Genomic DNA, 23,274 nt, shown 5'->3' on the forward strand with positions numbered 1-23,274 from the left:
ACTTGGTCACTGTAATGTCCAAATATTAGCTTCCGAGCTCAAAAGGTGCCTGAGATATTGGCCAAATGAGAAAGAAAATAAATAAATGATTAATAATGAAAATAAATAAATAATAATCATTTAAAAATCAAATTATTAATCCATTTGGTCATAGAACACATAAACCACCACCATTTCATCAGAATCTGTAACTTAAAAAAAATTTTTTTTGTCATTAATCGAATAATTCAATAATTAATCGATTAATTGATTCATTGATTAAATAATAAATCAAAAATAGCCTTTGCAGCCAAATCACCTGGTCATTGGCATGTCCAAATATCAGCTTCCTAACTCAAAAGGCGCCTGAGATAATGGCCAGAAGAGAAAGTAAATTTAATTAATTACTTAAGTACTTAATTAATCGTTAATAATTAAATAACTCCTCAATTAATTGATTAATCAAAAAACAAAAATACGGTTTTTGACAAAGGACTTGCTCACTATTGTGCCGAAATTTCAGCTTCCTCGCTCAAAGGATAGCTGAGATATTGCCCGGACAAACAAACAAACAAGAAAACAACCAGAGTGAAAACTGAGTACTCCCTTTCAGCGTGCGTCACTGCCGATCCCCCTTCGGTGCCCGGCAATGACGTTTTACAATGACAAGATGGCATAGGAAAGGAGCGGTGTACAACAAGAAAGAAAACAACCAGAGTGAAAACTGAGTACTCCCTTTCAGCGTGCGTCACTGCCGAGCCCCCTTCGTGCCCGGCAATACTGCAGTGCAGCTCATAGAGAGTGCATTGGGAGGGAGAGGTGTACAATAATTGATTGATTAATTGTATAATTAAAATCAATAACAGATTATCACAAAATATTTTCTTAATCAATTGGCTAATAGCATAACTAAACCACTTGTGCTTCATCCAAAGATGTATCTTTTAGAAACTTAATTAAATAAGTCATTAATAAAAAATTAAATAATTAATTGATTAATCAATAAATAATTAATCGATTAAATGATTAATCAATAAATCAAAAATATCCTTGATAGCCACATCACTTGGTCACTGTCATGTCCAAATATTAGCTTCCTAGCTCAAAAGGTGCCTGAGATATTGGCCAAATGAGAAAGAAAATAAATAAATGATTAATAATGAAAATAAATAAATAATAATCATTAAAATATTAAATTATTAATCAATTCGGTCATAGAACACATAAACCACCACCATTTCATCAGAATCTGTAACTTAGAAAGAAATTTTTTTTTGCCATTAATCGAATAATTAAATAATTAATCGATTCATTGATTAATTGATTAATTAATAAATCAAAAATAGCCTTTGCAGCCAAATCACCTGGTCATTGGCATGTCCAAATATCAGCTTCCTAACCCAAAAGGTGCCTGAGATAATGCCTAGAAGAGAAAGGAAATGTATAAGTACTTAATTAATCGTTAAGAATCAGCTTCCTAGCTCGAAGGATGGCTGAGATATCGCCCGGACAAACAAGAAAGAAAACAAGAAAACAACCAGAGTGAAAACTGAGTACTCCCTTTCAGCGTGCGTTACTGCCGAGCCCCCTTCGGTGCCCGGCAATGACGTTATGCAGCGCCTGGAGATGGCATAGGAAAGTGTACAACAAGATAGGGATGATGTTGGTTTAGACTTTAGAGAGTAGCTAACAGTATTGCCATCACATAACAATCCCTACATCACTGCCTCATTTATACTTCATCAATTACTGCTTCAAGCTCCTACAAACACTCCACTGGTTACAACAGTACTTGATTACTCATGTAGTGTAGCCACATACTGAGACTACAAATTAGCAGCTGGAGTACAATGTCATAATATCAGCACATGATCATCAACTTCTTATAAACTGCATGGACATCACAAATAACAGGATTCTATAATTATCTGCATTTATGATTGGTTACTCCAAGTTGATAAAAAAAGAAAAGTAGGAAAGACAACTGAAGCCGCAAGAAGTCTCTGAAATTATATAGGAGCTTCTTATACTTATGCAGAAATGAAATATAGGAGCTTCTAATACTTTTAGCTAGGCCTAACCCTAGACAATAGTCTGGAGGCAGTGATGTAGGGATTGTAAATGATGCGCCGACGTAGCGAATCTGGCGCCGAGAAACCGTGACTCGAGAAGGTTTATTGATCACATGGTTTGCTTTTACCTTGACCCGCGACTAGAGGGTTCGTGATCACGTGTGCGGTGTGTAGCACTGGTACTTCGCTATTCTTTTATTTTCATGAATGTAAAACTGAAAAACAAGACATTTCCCGATTCATGATATTTCTGCTGATATTATTTGATGCCACATAACATTATCACGCATAACGCCGACACGGAGGCAAGTGTGTCTCGCGGCTCCGCCCCCATAAAGCTGATTGACAGTCATCGCCACGCCTACACCGCTCCTATTCTTTGACAAAGGTCAAAGTAAGTATCAAAAGTATCGCTCCAAAGGTCAAAAGTATCGCGTCTTCATCACCTTGGACCTAAAATCCGCCTATCATCAAATACCTACAAGGGAGTCAGATAGGCCATACACATGGTTCCAATCCTGACAATGGTTGTATCAATTCCCTCATCCCGTTTGGGGTAACGAACGGAGTCCTTGCTTTCAACGTGCGATAGATGACATCTTGGCTAAAGAGCAATTACAAGACATTTTCGTTTGTGGACAATGTGACGATTTGCGGACATACCCTGGAGGGACACGACGCTAACTTGAAACGATTCCTGGACGTGGCGCGTCAGTACAATCTGACCTTCAATGAGGACAAATGTCACTATGCTGCCAAAACAATTGACCTCCTTGGGTACACGGTGACCGGAGGCGAGATAAAACCTGACGCCGAGCGCCTTCGGCCCTTGTTCGAGATGGCAGCTCCGTGTGATCGGGCATCCCTGAGGCGTGCCTAAGGGCTTTTCGCGCATTACTCTCGGTGGGGTCCAAGGTTATTCGGAGAAAATAAGGCCTTTGGTGGATTGCAAAGCCTTTCCTCTGACGCAAGGTTGCCAAGGATGCCTTTCAACTTCTGAAGGAAGATATCGCGGGGGCGTGCATGACTTCCATTGACGACACCATACCATTCCTCATCGAGACAGACGCCTCCGACTGCACAATCGCAGCCACTCTGACGCAAGGGGGTAAGCCAGTCGCTTTCTTTTCAAGAACCCTGACCTCGAGCGAACGCAGACACTGCGATCGAGAAAGAGGCGTATGTGGTCGTTGAGCACCGTCGACAGTGGTGCCATTTGCTTCTGGGCTGAAAATTTGACCTCATGACTGACCAGCAGTCAGTAGCTTTTATGTATGGCCATAACACCCCCAGCGCATTAAAATAAGATAATATTACGATGGAGGGTGGAATTAGCTGACTATTGCTATGACATAATCAATCGGCCTGGATGTGAAAATTGGCCGCCGATGCCTGTCTCGACCATCAGTTTGTTCCGGCATGACCTCTGAAGACCTGAAGGGCATTCATGAATCGTTGTGCCATCCAGGTGTAACTCGACTCGTTCATTTTGTGTGCTGTCGTAACTTACCTTTTTCAGTTGATGACGTCAGACAGCTATGTTCGTCGTGCCCGGTGTGTGCAGAACTCAAACCGAGATTCTACAAGCCGCTGCTTGGGACCCTCATTCGAGCCTGTCGGCCCTGGGAGAGATTGAGCATTGATTTTAAAGGCCCTTTGCCATCATTGAGCTCACTACGTTACATGTTGACGGTAGTCGACGAGTATTCGCGTTTTCCTTTTGCGTTTCCGTGCTCTGATATGACCTCGACCACGGTCATCAGGCACCTACGTCAGCTGTTCCTATTATTCGGATATCTGGCGTTCGTCCATTCAGATCGTGGCGCTGCTTTTATGTCTCAGGAGGTAAAGGCTTTTCTCTTGGAGCTAGTTGTAGCTGCCAGCTGAACTACCCCCTATCATCCAGAAGGGAACGGTCAGGTGGAACGATTTAATGGTGTGATCTGGAAAGCCATGGAAATGAGATTGCAAACAAAGTCAATGGGATTGCAACAATAGCTTCAGGTCTTGCACGAAGCGTTGCATGCCATACGTACGTTACTATCCATGGCAACAAATCAAACGCCGCATGAGCGTTTGCTTCGCTTCCAGCACCGTGGAGCCAGCTGCCAGGATGGTTAGTTGACTTGGGCCCTGCGTATTTGAAGCGGTCGGTACGGCAAAGCAAATATGAACCGACCATTGATCTCGTTCAAGTTGTACAGGTGAACCCGGAGTATGCGACCGTATGAATGAATGACAGACGTCGAGTGACAGTGTCGGTCCGACATCCAGCGCCGTGTGGAGAGGGTGCAGAGGATGAAGGGCCACGTGATGGGGAGGCCATCGCGGGTCCAACCGCCGAGATCGAAGGGTCGTCCGCACCGCCTATGTCTCCGGTGCCGTCGGGTTCGGTTCCGGTCGGGGATTGGGCTACTGATGGAGACGCGCCGTGTGGGCCGATGGGGGTTCTGATGAAGGGTTTTCGGATTCGCCTTGCCCGACGATTCCTGAGACTGAGCGCGGCCCTAATGGCTACAGGACTTGCGCCGGGAGAGACTGTCGCCGGCTGCAGCAGTTGGGATTGTGAATGATTGCGTGAAGGCACGCTGTAGGATGTCATTATATATTTGATATTTTATAACTTAGTCTCACGCACTATAGTAGACCAGCTATTTATGAAAAAGTGCTCTAAAAAAACTTTGGATGGCATTTTCTGTTAAAAGCAGGCATCTATGCTGGATCACTTGGTTGGGGTGTGTGGAAAATTATGTGGGTGGATGCCACCCTGGATTTTGACCTTGAAGGTCATTTTCAAGGTCAAATGGACCTAAAACATGCAAAAATGGGTATATCGTTAGCCTATTTTTCATAACAGTTTCTGTTGCACTTAGAAATTTATAACCTTATTAGATCAATTGCCCGTAGGATGTAGAAGAATATGTGAGTCGATTCCACCCTCAATGTTGACCTTGAAGGTACTTTTCAAGGTCAAATCGACCAAAAAGTGCTAAAAATTGGTATTTTCGAGCCTATATTTTATATTACAATAACTTTCTGTTGAATGTAGAAACAGGCATATGCATTGCATCAATTGCCTGTAGGTTGGGAACAAATAAGTGGTTGGATGCAACCCTGGTTTTTGACCTTCAAGGTCAATTTCTAGGTCAATTGACCCCCTAAAATAGAAAAAAAATGGATATTTTCTCGCCTATGTTTTGACAGCATTTTCTGTTGTGTGTAGTAACAGGCATCCATGTTGAATGCTTGGGGTGTGTGGAAAAGCTTGTGAAAAAGTGGTGTTCTTTGTCAGACCTGAAGATAAACACAGTGATATCATTATAAATAAATAATTATAAATAAATAATCGTGAATTTATACTTTAATTGTACAAAGGTATCACATAATTTTGTATGAAAAAATGTGAAAGAAAATATTGTCTCAAAATGTTTGTCAAATGTGTTGTGTAAAGCAATTAATATTTGCTTTGCTTCCTTTTTTCAGCATCCTGCCTTTGCAGTTGAGCCCTGGTTGACGCGATGGAGCCAGTGGCCATACTCAAGTGGAAAAGTGGACAGAGAGTCACAGAATCTGCATCATACTTTTTCTGTGAGAACACTATGCCAGTTGCTGACCTTCGCACAGGGCCATCTCAAGGGAAAAAGAGAGCTAAAGTGTTTTTTTTTTTTGTGTACAGTCGAGGCTCGTGAAAGAGCTAACATTTATCAAACAAACAAATCAAACAAACAAGCAAACAAAGTATATGAAAAGGGGAGCGGTCGACAAGATGGGGAGAGAAGGGGAGGAAGCACACAAACACAACATTTGAGAGCAGGGACATCGGGAGATGTTTTTGGAGGGAGAGGGCCTGGGGGGAGGCAGGATAGGTATAAAACGCAAGGACACCAAGGACTTCCAGGAAAGAAGTCAAAAGTCACCTCAAAAAAGTGGATTTGGGGTGAAATTAGCAGGGGTAGAAAAGATCAAGGTTTTGGATTGGGGAAGATAAGAGATGGTGGTGAACAGCCGTTTTAAAGACCTGGAGGGAGGAGTGGGATTGAAGAGAGTGAGGGAGTTTGTTCCAGAGCCGGGAGAAAAGAGGAATGAAGGAGTGAAGGTGAGCAGAGAGTCTTGATTTTGGCAGTTTAACCATAAGAGGGTTGCAGGCAGATCTTGTGCGACCTGCAGGAATATTTGGGGGACAGAGCCCAGAGAGAGCTGGGGGAGCAAGGCCGGAGAGGAGTCAGTAGAAGACGGAAAGACCACCAACCTGCCTGCGGTGATTAAGTGAAAGGCCCTCGGAGATAGCGTCATCGCGGGAGATTCCAATGATTCTGAACGCTTTGGTTTCAACAGCGTGAAGACGAGCTAGGTGTGATGCAGGAGCACCAGCCCAGAGGGGAGAGCAGTACTCCATTGAGCTGCAGATGAAAGCCTTGTATGTGGTGAGGAGCTCAGGTGTGCCAAGGAAGGACTTCGCACGACGGAGGATGCCCAGTCGGCGACTGGCTTTGGAGGCCAGCTTGGAAATGTGGTTTTCCCAGGAAAGATCATGGCAGATAGTGAGACCCAAAAGTTTGAGTGACAGAACTTCTTGGAGAGGATTATTCAGAAAGTAGATGGGAGGGTTGTCCAGTCGGTCTTTTCGGAGAGACATCGTAAGAGTGTGAGATTTGTCAGGATTGAAAGACATGTTCCACTTGTTTGCCCAGTCTGTGATTTTGTCCAGGTCTGCAGAGAGTGAGGAGGCTGCAGACTGCCGATCTGAGGGATGAGGAATGGAGCGGCAGAGAGTGGAGTCATCAGCAAAGAGATAGAGAGGATTTTCAAGAGAGTCAGAGAGATCATTCATGAACACCAGAAAAAGCACAGGGCCCAGAACACTGCCTTGGGGAACTCCAGCCTGAACAGGAAGAGGAGATGAGAGAAACCCATTCAGGGCCACACGTTGACGACGACTAGAGAGGAAGTCCGCCAGCCATGCGTGGAGATTTCCATGGATACCAAAGGAGGAGAGTTTGGTGAGCAGAGCGGGGTGCCAGACCGTATCGAAGGCACGTGATATGTCGAGAGAGACAGCTCTAATTTCCTGTTTGGCATTGAGGACCTCCATCCATTGTTGAGACAGCAGAAGCAGCATGTCCAGAGTAGAGAGACCTGGCCTGAAACCAAATTGATGAAGATCAAGCCATTGGAGAAGAGGAAAGATTTCATATCCGAAGCAATGATGGATTCCATGACTTTGCTGATAATTGGGAGAAGGCTGATTGGTCTGTAGTTGCTAGGATCTGTTTTTGCACCTTTTTTGTGCAAAGCGGTGATGTTGGCTGATTTCCAAGCAGATGGCAGTTGACCTTGAGCAAAAGAGAGGGTGAAGAGAACAGAGAGAGGGAGTGAAAGAGCGGAAGAACAGGATTTTAGGACCCGTGGGCTGATTCCGTCAGGTCCAGTTGCAGAATCAGAGTTGAGGGTTGACAGAAACTTTTCCACCTTGTCAGGAGGAAAGGACACGGAGTCCAGGAGCAGCTGGGTACGACTGGGTATGGTGGGTACAGAGAGGGATGGGTTTGGGACACAAGATTTAGAGGCAAACACAGAGTTGAGGCATTCAGCTTTTTCACGTGCGGAGTCAGCTGTGTAGCCGTTTGAGGTAAGGGAGGGGATGGAGGGGGAACAAACACCAGAAACAGATTTGACCAGACGCCACCAGGATTTGGAAGAGGGAGACAGATAAGAGAGTTCAGTCTTGAGAACGGAGAGATATTGTTTCCTGGCTCTCCTGAGGGTGGACACACACTTGTTTCGGGCTTTGTGAAAGGAAATGAGATTTCCTTCCGTTGGATTTGCTTTCCAGGAGACGAAGGCAAGTTGTTTCTGGGCAACAGCCTCACCACAAGTTTCCGTGTACCATGGACGGGAGGAAGGGTATGACAACTGAAGATGAGATGGGATAAATCTGTGCATGAGAGAGAGCAATTTACTTTGGAAGAATTCCCAGGATGAGTTGATGTCAGAGGTGGTAGAGATGGGAGACCAGTCCAGATGATTGATGGCTGCTTGAAGACCGTGCCAGTTGGCCTGAGTGAAATGCCAGACTCGTCGACGCTGAGCAGGCTCCCTGAGAATGGTCAGATAGATGTCCACTTTAACAAGGACATGATCAGATGATCCGATTGGAGCAGAAGAAGAGCAGCAGACATTTTCAGGGAAGTTAGACATAACCAAGTCCAGAAGAGAAGATGCTCCGTTGACTGAGATCCGGGTCAGGAAATTGACAGATTGTGTCAGTCCCAGTGAGTCGCAGAAGTCCTTTGCTGAGGAGCCATGGCTGGTGAGAGAGGTACCCACACCCAGCCAACTGGCATGGTGACAATTGAAATCACCACATATGAGGAAGAGAGAGTTGGGATGAGTAGATAGAAGTTGGTCCATATTATCAGACAGCGAGATGTAGAGGGAGTCATCACTGTTTGGTGGACGGTACAACACACATATGAACAAGAGGTGGGAGCAAAGGGGAAGCCGTAGCCAGAGGTATTACTGGGGGTGAGGTGGAGAGAGTGCAGTGCAGGGCGAGTGAGGAAGAGAGTTTTTGATAAAGATAACAACCCCACCTCCAGGACGAGGCTCAGGTCTATCATACCGGAGGAGGGAGTAACCCGGGAGAGATACTAAGGAATCAGAGACATCATGAAGGAGGAAAGTGGTTGCAGCAGAGCGGAGAAAACTGTGTGATAGAAGCAACGTGGACATCATAGAAAGACTCGAGGCACTATCTGAATCAGACTTTGAAGGATTAGAAGTCAAGTGGCACAAGACATGCTACAATGTATTTACATCGGACTCCAAGCTCTCCAGACTGAGAAAACAACGTCTGCCATCTAGTATCAGTACTGATGTTCAGGCAGGCCCTTCCAGCAGTACTGCATTACAACCAACACGACGCAGCTCCTTACCTGCTGTTGAATGGAAGAAATGCATCTTTTGCCAGCAGCAAAGCAAGGTACCACTTCACAGAGTGACCACGCTGGGGAAGTCAACAGAAATAACTGAATATGCCAAATCGGATCTCGTAATGAGGACACGACTGGCAGGGGTTAGTGACTTGATTGCAGCCGAGGGATGCTACCATCTACCTTGCTGGGTTGCTTTTGAGCGAAGATGCAAAAGGCAGAAAGCAACATCAACATCACAAAGAGCAGACAGAGACTGGTGCATGGGCAGGCTATGTATGGACTTAACCAGAGGATTGTCCCAGGGTCATGTATACGACATGGGGAAAGTATGGGTCCGGTATGAGAGCATCTGCAGGGAAGAGGGTGCACAGGTGCCTCTGAGGTACAAGAGACGATCAACGTTCTGTGAAGAAGTCCAACAGTCAGTCGGATCGAAAGCCAGCTACGTCCGACCCCTCTCTCAAGGGCACTTGCTGATGTATCCTGGTGAGCAATCAGATGTCATCATTTCGAAACATCTCACAAAGTCATCTCAACATTCCATGTTCTTATCTGATTCGGAGTCTACAGGAGATGAAGGAGAATACAGCGAAAGAATAGGCTTCCAAGAGAACAACATCTTCCAAGACATGGTGCACGTTGCGCTCCAAATAAAGCAAGACCTTCTTGACACCCCAGGACATCCCAGCATGTGGCGAGGAATTGATGAGGAGCATGTGGCACAGGTGATCCCAGATAGCCTCTACTTGTTCCTCCGGCTCCTGTTTGGAGGCACCGATGTCGTGAATGAGGGTGTCAAGGTGGATGATGGTGACATCAGGCGGAAAGCTTGTAGCATAGCTCAGGACAATGTGTATGCAGTGTCCAACAGTCGGAAACTGACACCAAAGCACATTGGGCTGGGGATGGCCATTGACTGCTGCAATCCTGTAGGCCAGTGAACACTTAAACATTTGCAGGATATCAAGCACATCAAATCATACCCAAAGACATTTGTGTATTCACCTATTAGTATAGTTAGTGAGAAAATGCCTATTTTAAACATTATTCTTTGTTCAATTTGACCTTGAAAATGACCTTCAAGGTCAAAATCCAGGGTGGCATCCACCCACATTTTTTTCCACATCCCCCAAGCAATTGATCCAGCATGGATGCCTGCTTTTAACAGGAAATGCCACCCAAAGATTTTTTGTGTGACTTGGTTGGTCCACTGACTTGGCTGACAAGCTGAAACTTAAATGGAGGGTGAATGATATTAAACTACGGAATACATCTCCGAGCAAGTGCCCCTCCTCCCTGACCACTCGTTAAAGATGCAGTTCCATTACCTGTCCACGCGCGTCTGCTCACTGTCTATATAACCACCTGTCGGGAAAAAAGGATTCATTTCTGCATTGTCTGGCTTCAAGTTTGGTAAAAATGATTAAACAAATATGCCGTGTACCTTTCTGTAGATGTGTCGAATTCAAGTGTATTAAAGCTCAGAATTGGAGTAGGTGTGGACATCTTTGATTTTTTTCACAACATGACCCAAAAGTCACCGAGGACCCAAAAGCCCCCAAGGACCCCAAAAGACCCTGATTATCCAAAAGTCCCCGAAGATCCAAAAGTCCCCGAGTACCCTAAGCATCCAGAGAACCCAAAATACTCCAAGGACCCAAAAGACTCAGATGACCCAAAAGACCCAGATGGGCCAAAAGACCCAGAGTCCCCAAAAGATCCCAAAGGCCCCTAAACACCCAGAGGGCACAAAAGACCCAGATGACCCAAAAGTGTATGTGGACCCAAAAGACGTCAAAGACCCAAAAGACTCTGAGGATCCAAAAGACCCAGATGACCCAAAAGTCCCAAGGGACCCAAGAGGCCCAGATGACCCAAAAGACCCAGATGACCCAAAACTATCCAACCCAAAAGACCCAGATTACCCAAAAGTCTCCGAGGACCAAAAAGACCCAGATGACCCAAGAGTCTATGAAGATAAAAAGACTCAGATGACCCTGATGACCCAAAAGTCCCCAAACACCCAAATGTCCCTAGGGACCCAAGAGACCCAGATGACCCAAAAGACCCAGATGACCCAAAAGTCCCCTGGACTCAAAAGTCCCTAACGACCCAAAAGACCCAGAGTACCCAAAATTCCGGCAGGCAGGTATGCTATAAGGCGGTGAAGACCAATGAAAATTTGGTACAACGGACCAACGAACCCACTAGTATATATACACAAAGAATTAAGTTAAGCACCCCTACACAACGAATTAAGGTAAGCACCCCCTAATATATATTCTTTGTGTATATGTATACATTGGCATATATTCTAAGGTATGTGAGATCAAATAATGATTGGTATGACATTAGTTATTGACGTTATTGACGTTATTGACGTCACTTACACGTTATTGACATTACACGTTATTGACGTTATTGACGTTATTGACGTTATTGACGTTATTGACGCAAAGATCGCTAGAGGTCTTCTCAGAACAATGACTGTACGTTAGAAAACATAAACGTCATCCACACTGTCCGTGATGGACCTATAGCTCCATACTTAAATTGAGGTGAAAATATGCCTAAAATTCCCAAAAAATTTCACCTTAAATTATGCAGAATAAAATATTGAAAACGGCATGATTGTTATGTTTTTATGTGACCATAATATCACTTCTCCAGAAAATATAGCAATATCATGGGTATATTACACTGTTTTGACGACAACAAACTTGTAATGTGCGAGGTTGTAAAAAAACGGGGGGGGGTGCTTAACTTAATTCTTTGTGTATATAAATGCCATTGTCTCTCTGTGGCTGTCTGTCTTTGTTCCTTATGCACTGCCACATCTTTTAAGTTACAAACTCCAACCTCGGGGTACAATATAACTTTATGTGGAGGGTAACCTAGGCTATGTGGCCGTGGCTTCAGGTAAGGGTGTTGGGAGCCGGGATTGTGCCCACTCGCCAATGAAACTGATTCAGCAGCCCTATGCGCCTGACGTCGTGAAAGGAATGGTTATTATTCATGTCGAATGGATTTACAGCGTTTCTCTTGATTTCTTCATACCTTAGTACAATAACTTAGCGACGAGGATTGGAGATTTGGCAACCCATACCACTTCAACAATACTCCAAACAAACAGGATTTGAACTTTGAATGCCTTTTCCTGGAACATCCTTTTATACAAGAACAGGAACACGGCATCCCACTGTGACTTTGCGCCTTGCTGGACTCTTTCCCCTCATAACACTTTCATCTTTTCCCTCCATGACAATAGCAGCTTGCAAGCATTCATGCATTAAGCCTGTTGTATACTGGAGTTGTCGCCCAAGCAGTAAAAGCTTCATGGTCATCTTCGCTTATCTGTCTTCCTTTTCTTCATTCTATGAAATCACTACGAGTTTGTCATTTTTCTTCCTTCTTGGTTTTCAACATGGCAGTTCATCACCATTTCGATTTGTCACCCATGACTTAATCTTTGGCCTCTTTCTCTGGCTGCAGCTCTCTTTATTCACGGATTTCTGTGTGCATTTCTTATCCACTTGCTCCCTCGCTCCCCATGTTAATGTTCCACCACTCTGCTACTCCATGATTCTCAACTTCTATGGAATACAAACCTCAATTTTATTCCAGCCTCAGATCAGGCATGGGTCTGTCACATCTCACTACACATCCTGAATTATACGTACCCGCTCGAGCTTCCTTCTTTCTCTGCATCCGGATATCATGCTGAAACCGACCTAAAACCGCTCGTTTTTACACAGTGTTGTTCCACACACTATCAATTGAAATTACACACCTGCATAAAATAGTTATGGCTGGCAGGATAGCTTAGATTAGATGTATGCACACTCGCCTCTGAGCGGTCTAGTCTAGTTCCAAACTCAACCCAGGTATAAACTGCCATAGTTGGTGGACGTGAAAGTTCCCAAGGTGGCCTTCAGTGAAGAAAAGGAAAGCTAGCGCTGGCATCCTGAACAAATTCCTGCACACTTAGTAGAATATTCCACGTCGGAGTTGCAACACACCCAGGATTTTATCCCTTACCAAATAAATAGCTTCAGTAGAACTCATCTATATATATAAAACACAGTTTATGTGTGTGTGTGTGTGTGTGTGTGTGTGTGTGTGTGTGTGTGTGTGTGTGTGTGTGTGTGTAATGTTACCGATACACTCCTAAACGGAGAGGCTCGCGTACTCGATATTTGGCACAGACATGGCCATTGAGCCTGGGAAGAACATGGCCGACCTAAAAAAAAAAAATCATAATATTTTTATACCATATTTTTACCTCAGCGCATTTCAGCGAGGAATATTATGCTGACCGGTGGAAGAGCAGCGGGCTGATTCGCTCAGAGCGATCATGTGATGTTCCTTGCCGCCATTATCTCAGTTACGCGTTCGCACGTATTTCAGAGCAAAAAGCGATTGCGTTTTTTCACATTTCAGCGAGGAACATTGCCATTCACACCACATAGGTTTTTTTTTCTTTCATCTTTAGATCCATATTTTTTTTCAGCGAGGAATATTATACATGGAATCTGAATCGGTGGCAGAGCAGCGCGCTGATTCGCTCATTCGCGCTCATTGATGACGATCACGATCACGTGATTACGTGATCACGAATGATGTTCGTGACGCGATCACGTGATGTTCCTTGCCGCCATAAACTCACAGCAAGTAGCATAGATTTTAGCATGATTAGCATTTAGCATGATTTAGCATAGATAGTAGCATGTTTCACATAGATTTTTTTTCAGCGAGGAATATTATACACGGATTCTGACCGGTGGCAGAGCGGCGTGCTGATTCGCTCAGAGCGATCACGTGATGTTCCATCCCCGCTGCCAGTTGGCTTCACTTTTCACGGAGTATGAGCGTTCTATATATTTTCAATTCAGTGCGCCCGACTCGCTCACGTACTTGATTTGTGGCATAGACATGGCCATTGGGCCTTCACGGTGTAATTTGTGCGAGGCTTTTGTCCGAGTGAGCTTGAGTCGAGAGGGCGAATGTACGGGTTGGGAATGTACGGGTCTCCCTTCCCCGACCCGGCAACGCCGGTACTGGAGGGCGTCACAGGATCGGTGAGTCTCCAAAATCCGCTTCGTGCTGTTGCGAAGATTCAGGACGATGTCGCGATTGTTGTGCTGCTCTCCGACCATGAGAACTGCAACGTCATTGTTGACTGGCCCTCCCCTTCCCTCCCCCTTCCCCCTCCCCCTCCATTCCCCCTCCACCCTACCCCCTCCCCTTCTCCCCTCCCCCCTCCCCCTCCCTCTCCCTTTTCCCCCTCCCTTTTCCCCCTCCCCCTTCCCCTCCCCCCATCTCTGCGAGAAATGGCTGAACAGATCTTCGTCAAACTTTCAGAGGTTCATCAGTGAGTGCCTGGGAGTGTTTTATGCAAAAACAAATAATAATAATTTGAAAATAAAAAGTTTTTGGAGTTGGAAAAATTTTTTTTCTCAATAGTGCCTAAGCCTTTTAAAATTAATGACAGTCATATACAAGTACACATTCACATAAATAAATACAAAACAATCACCAGACATTTGAATACAAATAAATCAAACTGTTCCGGATGTGTGTGAAGTTCCATGGTTCTGATGTGTGAAGTTCGCTCCCACCTTTTGTTCATATGTGTGTTGTACCGTCCACCAAACAGTGATGACTCCATCTACATCTCGCTGTCTGAGAATATGGACCAACTTCTATCTACCCATCCCAACTCTCTCTTCCTCATATGTGGTGATTTCAACTGTCACCATGCCAGTTGGCTGGGTGTGGGTACCTCTCTCACCAGCCATGGCTCTTCAGCAAAGGACTTCTGTGACTCACTGGGACTGACACAATCTGTCAATTTCCCGACCCGGATTTCAGTCAACGGAGCATCTTCTCTTCTGGACTTGGTTATGACTAACTTCCCTGAAAATGTCTGCTGCTCTTCTTCTGCTCCAATCGGCTCTTCTGATCATGTGCTTGTTAAAGTGGACATCTCTCTGACCATTCTCAGAGAGCCTCCTCAGCGTCGACGAGTCTGGCATTTCACTCAGGCCAACTGGCACGGTCTTCAAGCAGCCATCAATCATCTGGACTGGTCTCCCATCTCTACTGCCTCTGACATAAATTCTTCCTGGGAATTCTTCCAAAGCAAACTGCTCTCTCTCTCATACACAGATTTATCCCATCTCGTCTTCTGTTGTCATACCCTTCCTCCCGTCCATGGTACACGGAATCTTGTGGTGAGGCTATTGCCCAGAAACAACTTGCTTTCGTCTCCTGGAAAGCAAATCCAATGGAAGGAAATCTCATTTCCTTTCACAAAGCCTGAAACAAGTGTGTGTCCACCCTCAGGAGAGCCAGGAAACAATATCTCTCCGTTCTCAGGACCGAACTCTCTTATCTGTCTGCCTCTTCCAAATCCTGGTGGCGTCTGGTCAAATCTGTTTCTGGTGTTTGTTCCCCCTCCATCCCCTCCCTCACCTCAAATGGCCACATGGCTGACTCCGCACGTGAAAAAGCTGAATGCCTCAACTCTGTGTTTGCCTCTAAATCTTGTGTCCCAAACCCATCCCTCTCTGTACCCACCGTACCCAGTCGTACCCAGCTGCTCCTGGACTCTGTGTCCTTTCCTCCTGACAAGGTGGAAAAGTTTCTGTCAACCCTCGACTCGGATTCTGCAACTGGACCTGACGGCATCAGCCCACGGGTCCTAAAATCCTGTTCTTCCGCTCTTTCACTCCCTCTCTCTGTTCTCTTCACCCTCTCTTTTGCTCAAGGTCATCTTCCATCTGCTTGGAAATCTGCCAACATCACCGCTTTGCACAAAAAAGGTGCAAAAACAGATCCCAGCAACTACAGACCAATCAGCCTTCTCCCAATTATCAGCAAAGTCATGGAATCCATCATTGCTTCAGATATGAAATCTTTCCTCTTCTCCAATGGCTTGATCTCTGATCATCAATTTGGTTTCAGACCTGGACACTCTACTCTGGACATGCTGCTTCTGCTTTCTCAACAATGGATGGAGGTCCTCAATGCCAAACAGGAAATGAGAGCAGTCTCCCTTGACATATCACGTGCCTTCGATACGGTCTGGCACCCCGCTCTGCTCACCAAACTCTCCTCTTTTGGTATCCATGGAAATCTCCACGCATGGCTGGCGGACTTCCTCTCTAGTCGTAGTCAACGTGTGGCCCTGAATGGGTTTCTCTCATCTCCTCTTCCTGTTCAGGCTGGAGTTCCACAAGGCAGCGTTCTAGGCCCTGTGCTTTTTCTGGTCTTCATCAATGATCTCTCTGACTCTCTTGAAAATCCTCTGTATCTCTTTGCTGATGACTCTACTCTCTGTCGCTCCATTCTTCATCCCTCAGATCGGCAGTCTGCTGCCTCCTCACTCTCTGCAGACCTGGACAAAATCACAGACTGGGCAAACAAGTGGAACATGTCTTTCAATCCTGACAAATCTCACACTCTTACGATGTCTCTCCGAAAAGACCGACTGGACAACCCTCCCATCCACTTTCTGAATAATCCTCTCCAAGAAGTTCTGTCACTCAAGCTTTTGGGTCTCTCTATCTGCCATGATCTTTCCTGGGAAAACCACATTTCAAATCTGGCCTCCAAAGCCAGTCGCCGACTGGGCATCCTCCGTCGTGCGAAGTCCTTCCTTGGCACACCTGAGCTCCTCACCACATACAAGGCTTTCATCCGCAGCTCAATGGAATACTGCTCTCCCCTCTGGGCTGGTGCTCCTGCCTCACACCTAGCTCGTCTTCACGCTGTTGAAACCAAAGCATTCAGAATCATTGGAATCTCCCGCGATGAAGCTAACTCCAAGGGCCTCTCACTCACTCACCGCAGGCAGGTTGGTGGTCTTTCCATCTTCTACCGACTCCTCTCTGGCCTTGCCCCCCCAGCTCTCTCTGGGCTCTGTCCCACAAATATTCCTACAGGTCGCACAAGATCTGCCTGCAACCCTCTTATGGTCAAACTGCCAAAATCAAGACTCTCTGCTCACCTTCACTCCTTCATTCCTTCATTCCTCTTTTCTCCCGCCTCTGGAACAAACTCCCTCACTCTCTTCAATCCCACTCCACCCTCCAGGTCTTTAAAACAGCTGTTCACCACCATTTCTTATCTTCCCCCATCCAAAACCTTGATCTTTTCTACCCCCACTAATTTCACCCCAATTCCACTTTTTTGAAATACCAACTTCTGTCCTGGAAGTCATTGGTGTCCTTGTGTTTTATACTTCTCCCTCCACCCCCCCCCCCCCTTCCCATGCCTCCTCCCCCCAAGCCCTCTCCCCTCCACACATCTCCCTGCTCTCAAATGTTGTGTTTGTGTGCTTCACCTTCTCTCCCCATCTTGTTTTCCGCTCCCGCTTTTTGTGTGTTTTGTTTGTCTGGTTGATTTGTTTGTGAAGTAAATGTTAGCTCTTTCACGAGCCTCGATTCAGTATACAAAAAAAAAAAAAAAAAAAAAAAAAAAAAATTGGTAGTAGGGCTTCTTCTTCTTCCTGATCGGCATCACACTTAACTCAGAAACGTGATGAATGCCACATTCACCAGCATATATTCAACAAAAAGGTGATGAATCCCCTTCCACTCCCCCCACTCCCTTCCTCACACCCCATCCCCCTCCTCCCCTCCAAATTCTCCCTACCCCCCCCCCCCCCCACGCACCCTCCTCCTCCCCACACCCTCCGCTCCGCATTCTCCCCCATCCCCCAGCCCCCCTCCACCTTCCTCCCCTCACCACCCCCACCTTCCTACCCTCCACACCCCCCGCCCCCAGCCCAGCAACGCCGGGTACTCCTGCTAGTATTCTATATGGAGGAGGTGGGGGAAACCTTTCCTCGTCAAAAGGCTATCATAGATATTGTTAAAGTTTCTACAGGCCTGTTATAATTATGCATAGTATAACCTAAGCATCCTGATTCTTGATACCAACGAAGCAAAGGTAACATAGGAAGTCATATACATTTGAATAATAGTCATATTACTAACAATTTGAAAGCAACTTCAATAATGTGACTTCAAATATTGCTTCCTTTTGATGAGAGTATCCATGATGGTGAGAATACTTGTTTCTATCCTATAGTTGTTTTCAAGTGAAGTGACTGCAGCTACATAAAATACGGAACAAAATGTCACCACTTGGGGCCAGATGTAAACATGTCGCGGACTGGATGCGGGATGAAGGTTCCCCATGCTATGGTAATGAGTGTGGTGAATCTATCCATCCATAACTTTGGTTCATATTATCTAGTGTCTGTAAAACTCACCAATTATATCCTCCGCACCACTGCAATTTTGAATTGCCTGAAAGACTGCGTGCCTTTTGCAATCTGAAAGGGAAGATGGGATGTATGAATTAGTTCTTGCAAGAAATAAAAGTGTAAACATTCTATTCAAGTTCTGATTGTGCTGCTCGACACTGCAGTACCTTCAGTAAATGTTGGATATTCTAAAACAATACATACTTTTTCCCTGTTTGTTGTATTTTCAATAAGAACTAGAACGGCACTCGGTAGAGCGCACACACCTCCGCCAGGCTGAACAGTTTACGTTTTGTATCCCACCGATAGGTCAGATCTGGATCCGGACCTGAAAAACATCTAATTTGCTTGTTCTCGTCACCTAACCAACTCATACACCACTTTTTGTCACAACTCGTCCCCAAATTTTTTGAAATATCATGCTATACAGTATAAGGTTGTGGTGCCATCTCTCAATGGTGAAGAATCACTTGAAAAATAAAAAAATTCTTCTATCCAGATCTGCGAGCAGTTATGTTGGGGCCCACCCCAGCTCAATTTGATCGGACATGTGACCCATGACGTCATTGGTATCAAAGTCTTGTGGTACGCACCCTCACCTCTAAGCTGTCTAGCCTAGGTTCGAATCCCGACCCAGCTACGAATTGGGTGGTTCATCAATGTGTGTGCCGTCCCTCAGATGGATGTCGAACTGGGTTTAGAACTATAACTGTCGAAAATCTCCCAAGGTTTATTTTGTGAAGAGTAGGAGAGCCATCACCGGGACCATTGAAATAAATCCAAATTCCATCGAACAACGGGACTGACATGAGTTTTAGGTTTAGACTGTCGATACTGATTTTACATCACATTTCTCGCATGTCTTTATCTTTTGAACTTTGCCTCAGATTTACTTTCATTGCAGGCTCTGATCCGCCTCCCATTGATATTTGAATTTTAATGTTTTAAAAAATCGTCTGTTTTAAGTTTTCCTCGATTGTTTTTATTTATGAGCAATTGTAATGGTTTGTGATCTTCAAAGATCGAGTTTCAATTAATGCTTAACATTGCATCGGAATCATTGTTTTCTTTTGAGCAATCTTATCTTTCTTTCTTACCCAATCCAGAAAGCAGAAGATCAATTAATATCATGGGGCATGTTGAGACATAACATGTCTGAACATTTCTGCTTTCAATCATCAATTGCTCGAATTACCTTATTGCTAATTGCAAGCAATTATTTATTTAATACAATCAAACACTTTTGAGAATAAGAATAGTGGAGCACCTGCTTCGTTCATCACCTTCCTTGTTCCCCTTGATGTTGCTGGTAATTTGAACGGACAGTCAAAAATGTTTATGTTAACTGCATTTTTCTTTTTAGCATTTAAACCTTTTTTGGTTTTTTTTTAACTGTTGAAGAAGCATAAACAATTTGCTTCCAAAAACTAGAATGGCACTCATAGAGCACATAGTCCTGACTCACGCATTCGTTCTGAACAAAAATACTATTGTCAACTGCACACGCTACTATTATGGGGCACTGCTATTATGGCCCATATGCCAGTATCATCCATGCACCCTATTATGTCACATAGTTTCTTAGCATGGGTTATGAACATCATAAATTTAAGTATTCACTCACATCTAGTTATAGATCAGCTATATGTAGTTTTAGATTTTTTGGATAAAGATTTCAATTCAACCAACTATGGCTGGAATACAACATCACTGATGATGTCATCGTTGTCACTTTATATCCCATGGGGAGTTGAAAACACATGCTAAGTTTCAATTTTTTCGTTCAATGGTTTCGGGGGGAAATGATGTCCAAATTTTTTTCCTTTAATCCAATATGGCTGCCATACCATGCGACCGATGATGCCAAAGTGAGCGATAAAATATTCTGCATGGGGAGTCCCTCCTATACTTAAAGTTTCGCATTAATCGGACAAGCGGTTGCAGAGTAAACCATTTTTAAAGCTAAAATATGAACACAAACACACACACACAAACATAGAGACAAATACACGAGACACCACACAGGACTATTAGACTAGACAAACGCAGCCACTGAGCTTGGGCGAAGTGATGTCACTTCCTGGGGCACTCTGGGTACCAGCGGCATTACAACAAGGGTGCCACCTATCTCACAGCACTGGATTGAAAAACCCAACAACTACCGGGTATTGTTATTCTTGATTTTGAAATTTAAAAAAAATAAACAAATAAAAATGTTTCCGTTTAAAGCTTTGTTCTTTGGTGGGAAGTTAAGCGAGACGAAAAGTGATTTATCTTACCATGAATCTCTTCTAAAGAGAATCCACACTTGGCCTTCACCTCCTTGTGAAATTTTACTGTGAGGGGGGAAATAAAGAGGATTACTTCCATGAATCACGTGTTACTTCAAGCAACATACAATCATCTCTGAAAATAAATAGATATAAGCCAGGGTGGGTGATTGTGAAACTGAGAATGTTCCAGAATTTAATGAATATATAAGGTAGAAATACTTATTTCCCCTAAAAATCTACAAAAATGTGTAAAATAATTGTATTGGCTACAGTCGTGGTGATTGCAATCCTGTTAATGTAGTTGTTACCCTGCACAGGTAGAGCGAAAAGCGGGTTTAAGGAATTGCTTCATGTCTGTCCGTCCGTATGTCCGTCTTATCAGTTTATGATCGTGTTTATGACTGAGGAACAATTTATTGAAATCGAATGTTATATTTTGAATTTGAATCGGAACATTATAAAAAAATGTACAAATATCAAAAATAAAATAAAATTTACAATAATGACTGTTAAATTTTAAATTTTCTCTAAATATAAACAAATATAAAAAACAATATTTAAAATTAAGATGTAAATAAATTAAAATAAAACAATTAAAAATGACTGTTTATTGTACCTTTTTTATTTGTACATGTACGTTGATTTGTATGATGATTTGTAATGATTGGTTGTACGGTCTGGAAGCCAAAAGTCGTTATATTGTTGGAAGAAGAAGAAGCTCAACACTTTTTCTTCTCAGGTCAATCCAACTAATTGTGCCACTGCCTTTTTCGGATTTATTTCCTTAAAAATCATTCTCTCTGCAATAGTTGGACCTATTGACAGGAAATTTTCACCACAGGAGCGCAATTTATTGAACAAGTTATTGAAATTGAATGTTATATTTTGAATTTGAATCGGAACATGAATATAAAGACAAGTCGTTTTACTGTACTCTGTCTCTGAATTCGTTCCGATCGCACATGCGCAGAGAGGAGTGAGATAATATTTTTTACTTTGCCTACCTGGTAGTCAAACAAAGTTTAAAATTATTCCAAACAGGAAACACTGTTTTTAAGGACGCCATAATGGACACAAACAAGCCTGGTGTTGGCTTAGCGGTTAGGGTGCCGGCTTGGGATCCGAGGATCCCGGTCGATCGCCGAATTCATGCCAGGGGGGTTGACTCAGCCTGTCATCCTTCCGAGGTCGGCAAATTGAGTACAAGTTCACTGGTAATTCCCTGCGCGTCGCAAGAGGTGACCAACAGGGTTGGTGGCAGGAAGGGCATCCGGCCATAAAACATTGCTTCAAAAAAAGGGCACCATGGTGCCCAAAAAAAGGCCTACCCCTGCTCTGCGGGGAAAAATGGCCTTAAAAGGCGGTTCATAATGGACACAAACAGCAGGCATGAAGAACTAATGTGACGTGTTAGATTGGGTGATGTAATAGAATGTGGAGAAAATTGCGGTGGACCCATAATATTTTTTAGTTTTGTTCTTTTAAACCTCTTTAAACATTCATTTAAATTGAATTATATATTTGAACACTATATAATACGAATCACCTTCATAATATTTCCAAGAACCATGCAATATACAATGCCGATTAAACAGTCAGTGGGCCGGAGGCACACAATGCTTTCGTGAGTGCACAATGCTTGGTGCACTCCAAAAGCACCAAGCACACACATATGTCATACAACCGAGACAGCTAGTGAGTCAAGACGGAGCATGAACAGAGTGACTATAAACTACGTAATTAATTAGATCACATAAATAAGTAATTAATACATATTTAATTACTGGTAATGAATAATTTCTTACCTGTTTGATGGTACACCACAGAATCCTTCGGTAGATCACAGAAGCGCAGTGTCTTGCTGATGAATTGAACATAAACTTTTACATAAATTTCCGTTATGGATAGTAGAGCATCGGAAATTCCTCGACAATGTCATCAAATGACAGGGATGTCATGAATGTGTTAATTGCACATTTTATGAAACTAATGGCATTCAGTCTTTTCTGGCCCAATGCTGATCACAGATGATTCTTCACCCGTTTCAGAACTGTTTTTCCAAGTTAAGTGCTACACGATGGTGCGAGCCTGTGGTTACCGTTTACTGTTCAATGCAGAACTGGTATGGCATTCTGGGAGATGGAGTTCTTAGAGTTCGATTGGATGATACCATTATTTTATTTACCAATATTTTTTTCTGACTTAATATTTCCCGTTTGATGAACATATATTTATTTGGTTTGTAAGTGTAATCTGTATTATTGAAATGTAAAAAAATACGATATATATGTACAATACTGTATATAATTTTTTTAATTTCTTCACCCCCCCCCCCTCACCCCCCATAATTTTGGGGCTTCCCTGAAGTTTGAGCCCAAGGCCCAGGCCTAGTGGGCTTCTGCTGTAATCCAGCCCAGAATATATAGATATATAGCATTAGAGGGTGTGGCATGTGGGATATTAGAGCATCGGTGGTGGAGAAGAAGCTGCCATAGTGCCATATGGCTATATGTACAGTCACGTGAAAAAGTAAGTACACCCCATGTAAAGTTTTGACTTTTTCAACATATTTCAAGATACAGCCATTTGATCTTCATTTCAACAATATTGATAGATAAAGGTGATATAATATAACAAATATCATGAAACATTTACATTTTGTAGTCCATTGTATAATTTAAATAAACATAAATGCAAATTTCGCATGTGGAAAAAGTAAGTACACCCTTGGCTCTAATCGG

At 43.7% G+C, this 23,274-nt stretch overlaps 1 protein-coding gene across 2 annotated transcripts in view; it reads right to left on the minus strand.

The window, feature by feature from the left end:
* Positions 1-23,274, minus strand: part of LOC137423474 (uncharacterized) — a 106,714-nt gene that overhangs the window by 79,625 nt on the left and 3,815 nt on the right. For both annotated transcript variants that reach the window (XM_068110679.2, XM_078774125.1), the window contains exons 2-3: positions 20,540-20,596; positions 18,267-18,329 (exon numbers count right to left, since the gene is read on the minus strand). In XM_068110679.2, the coding sequence (XP_067966780.2) occupies positions 18,267-18,329; positions 20,540-20,596 (120 nt within the window). The remainder of the gene's footprint in view (positions 1-18,266; positions 18,330-20,539; positions 20,597-23,274) is intronic.

Source organism: Myxine glutinosa, chromosome 3 (assembly GCF_964187855.1).
Source record: "Myxine glutinosa chromosome 3, kmMyxGlut1.1, whole genome shotgun sequence".
In the NCBI taxonomy this organism is placed as follows: Eukaryota; Metazoa; Chordata; class Myxini; order Myxiniformes; family Myxinidae; genus Myxine; species Myxine glutinosa.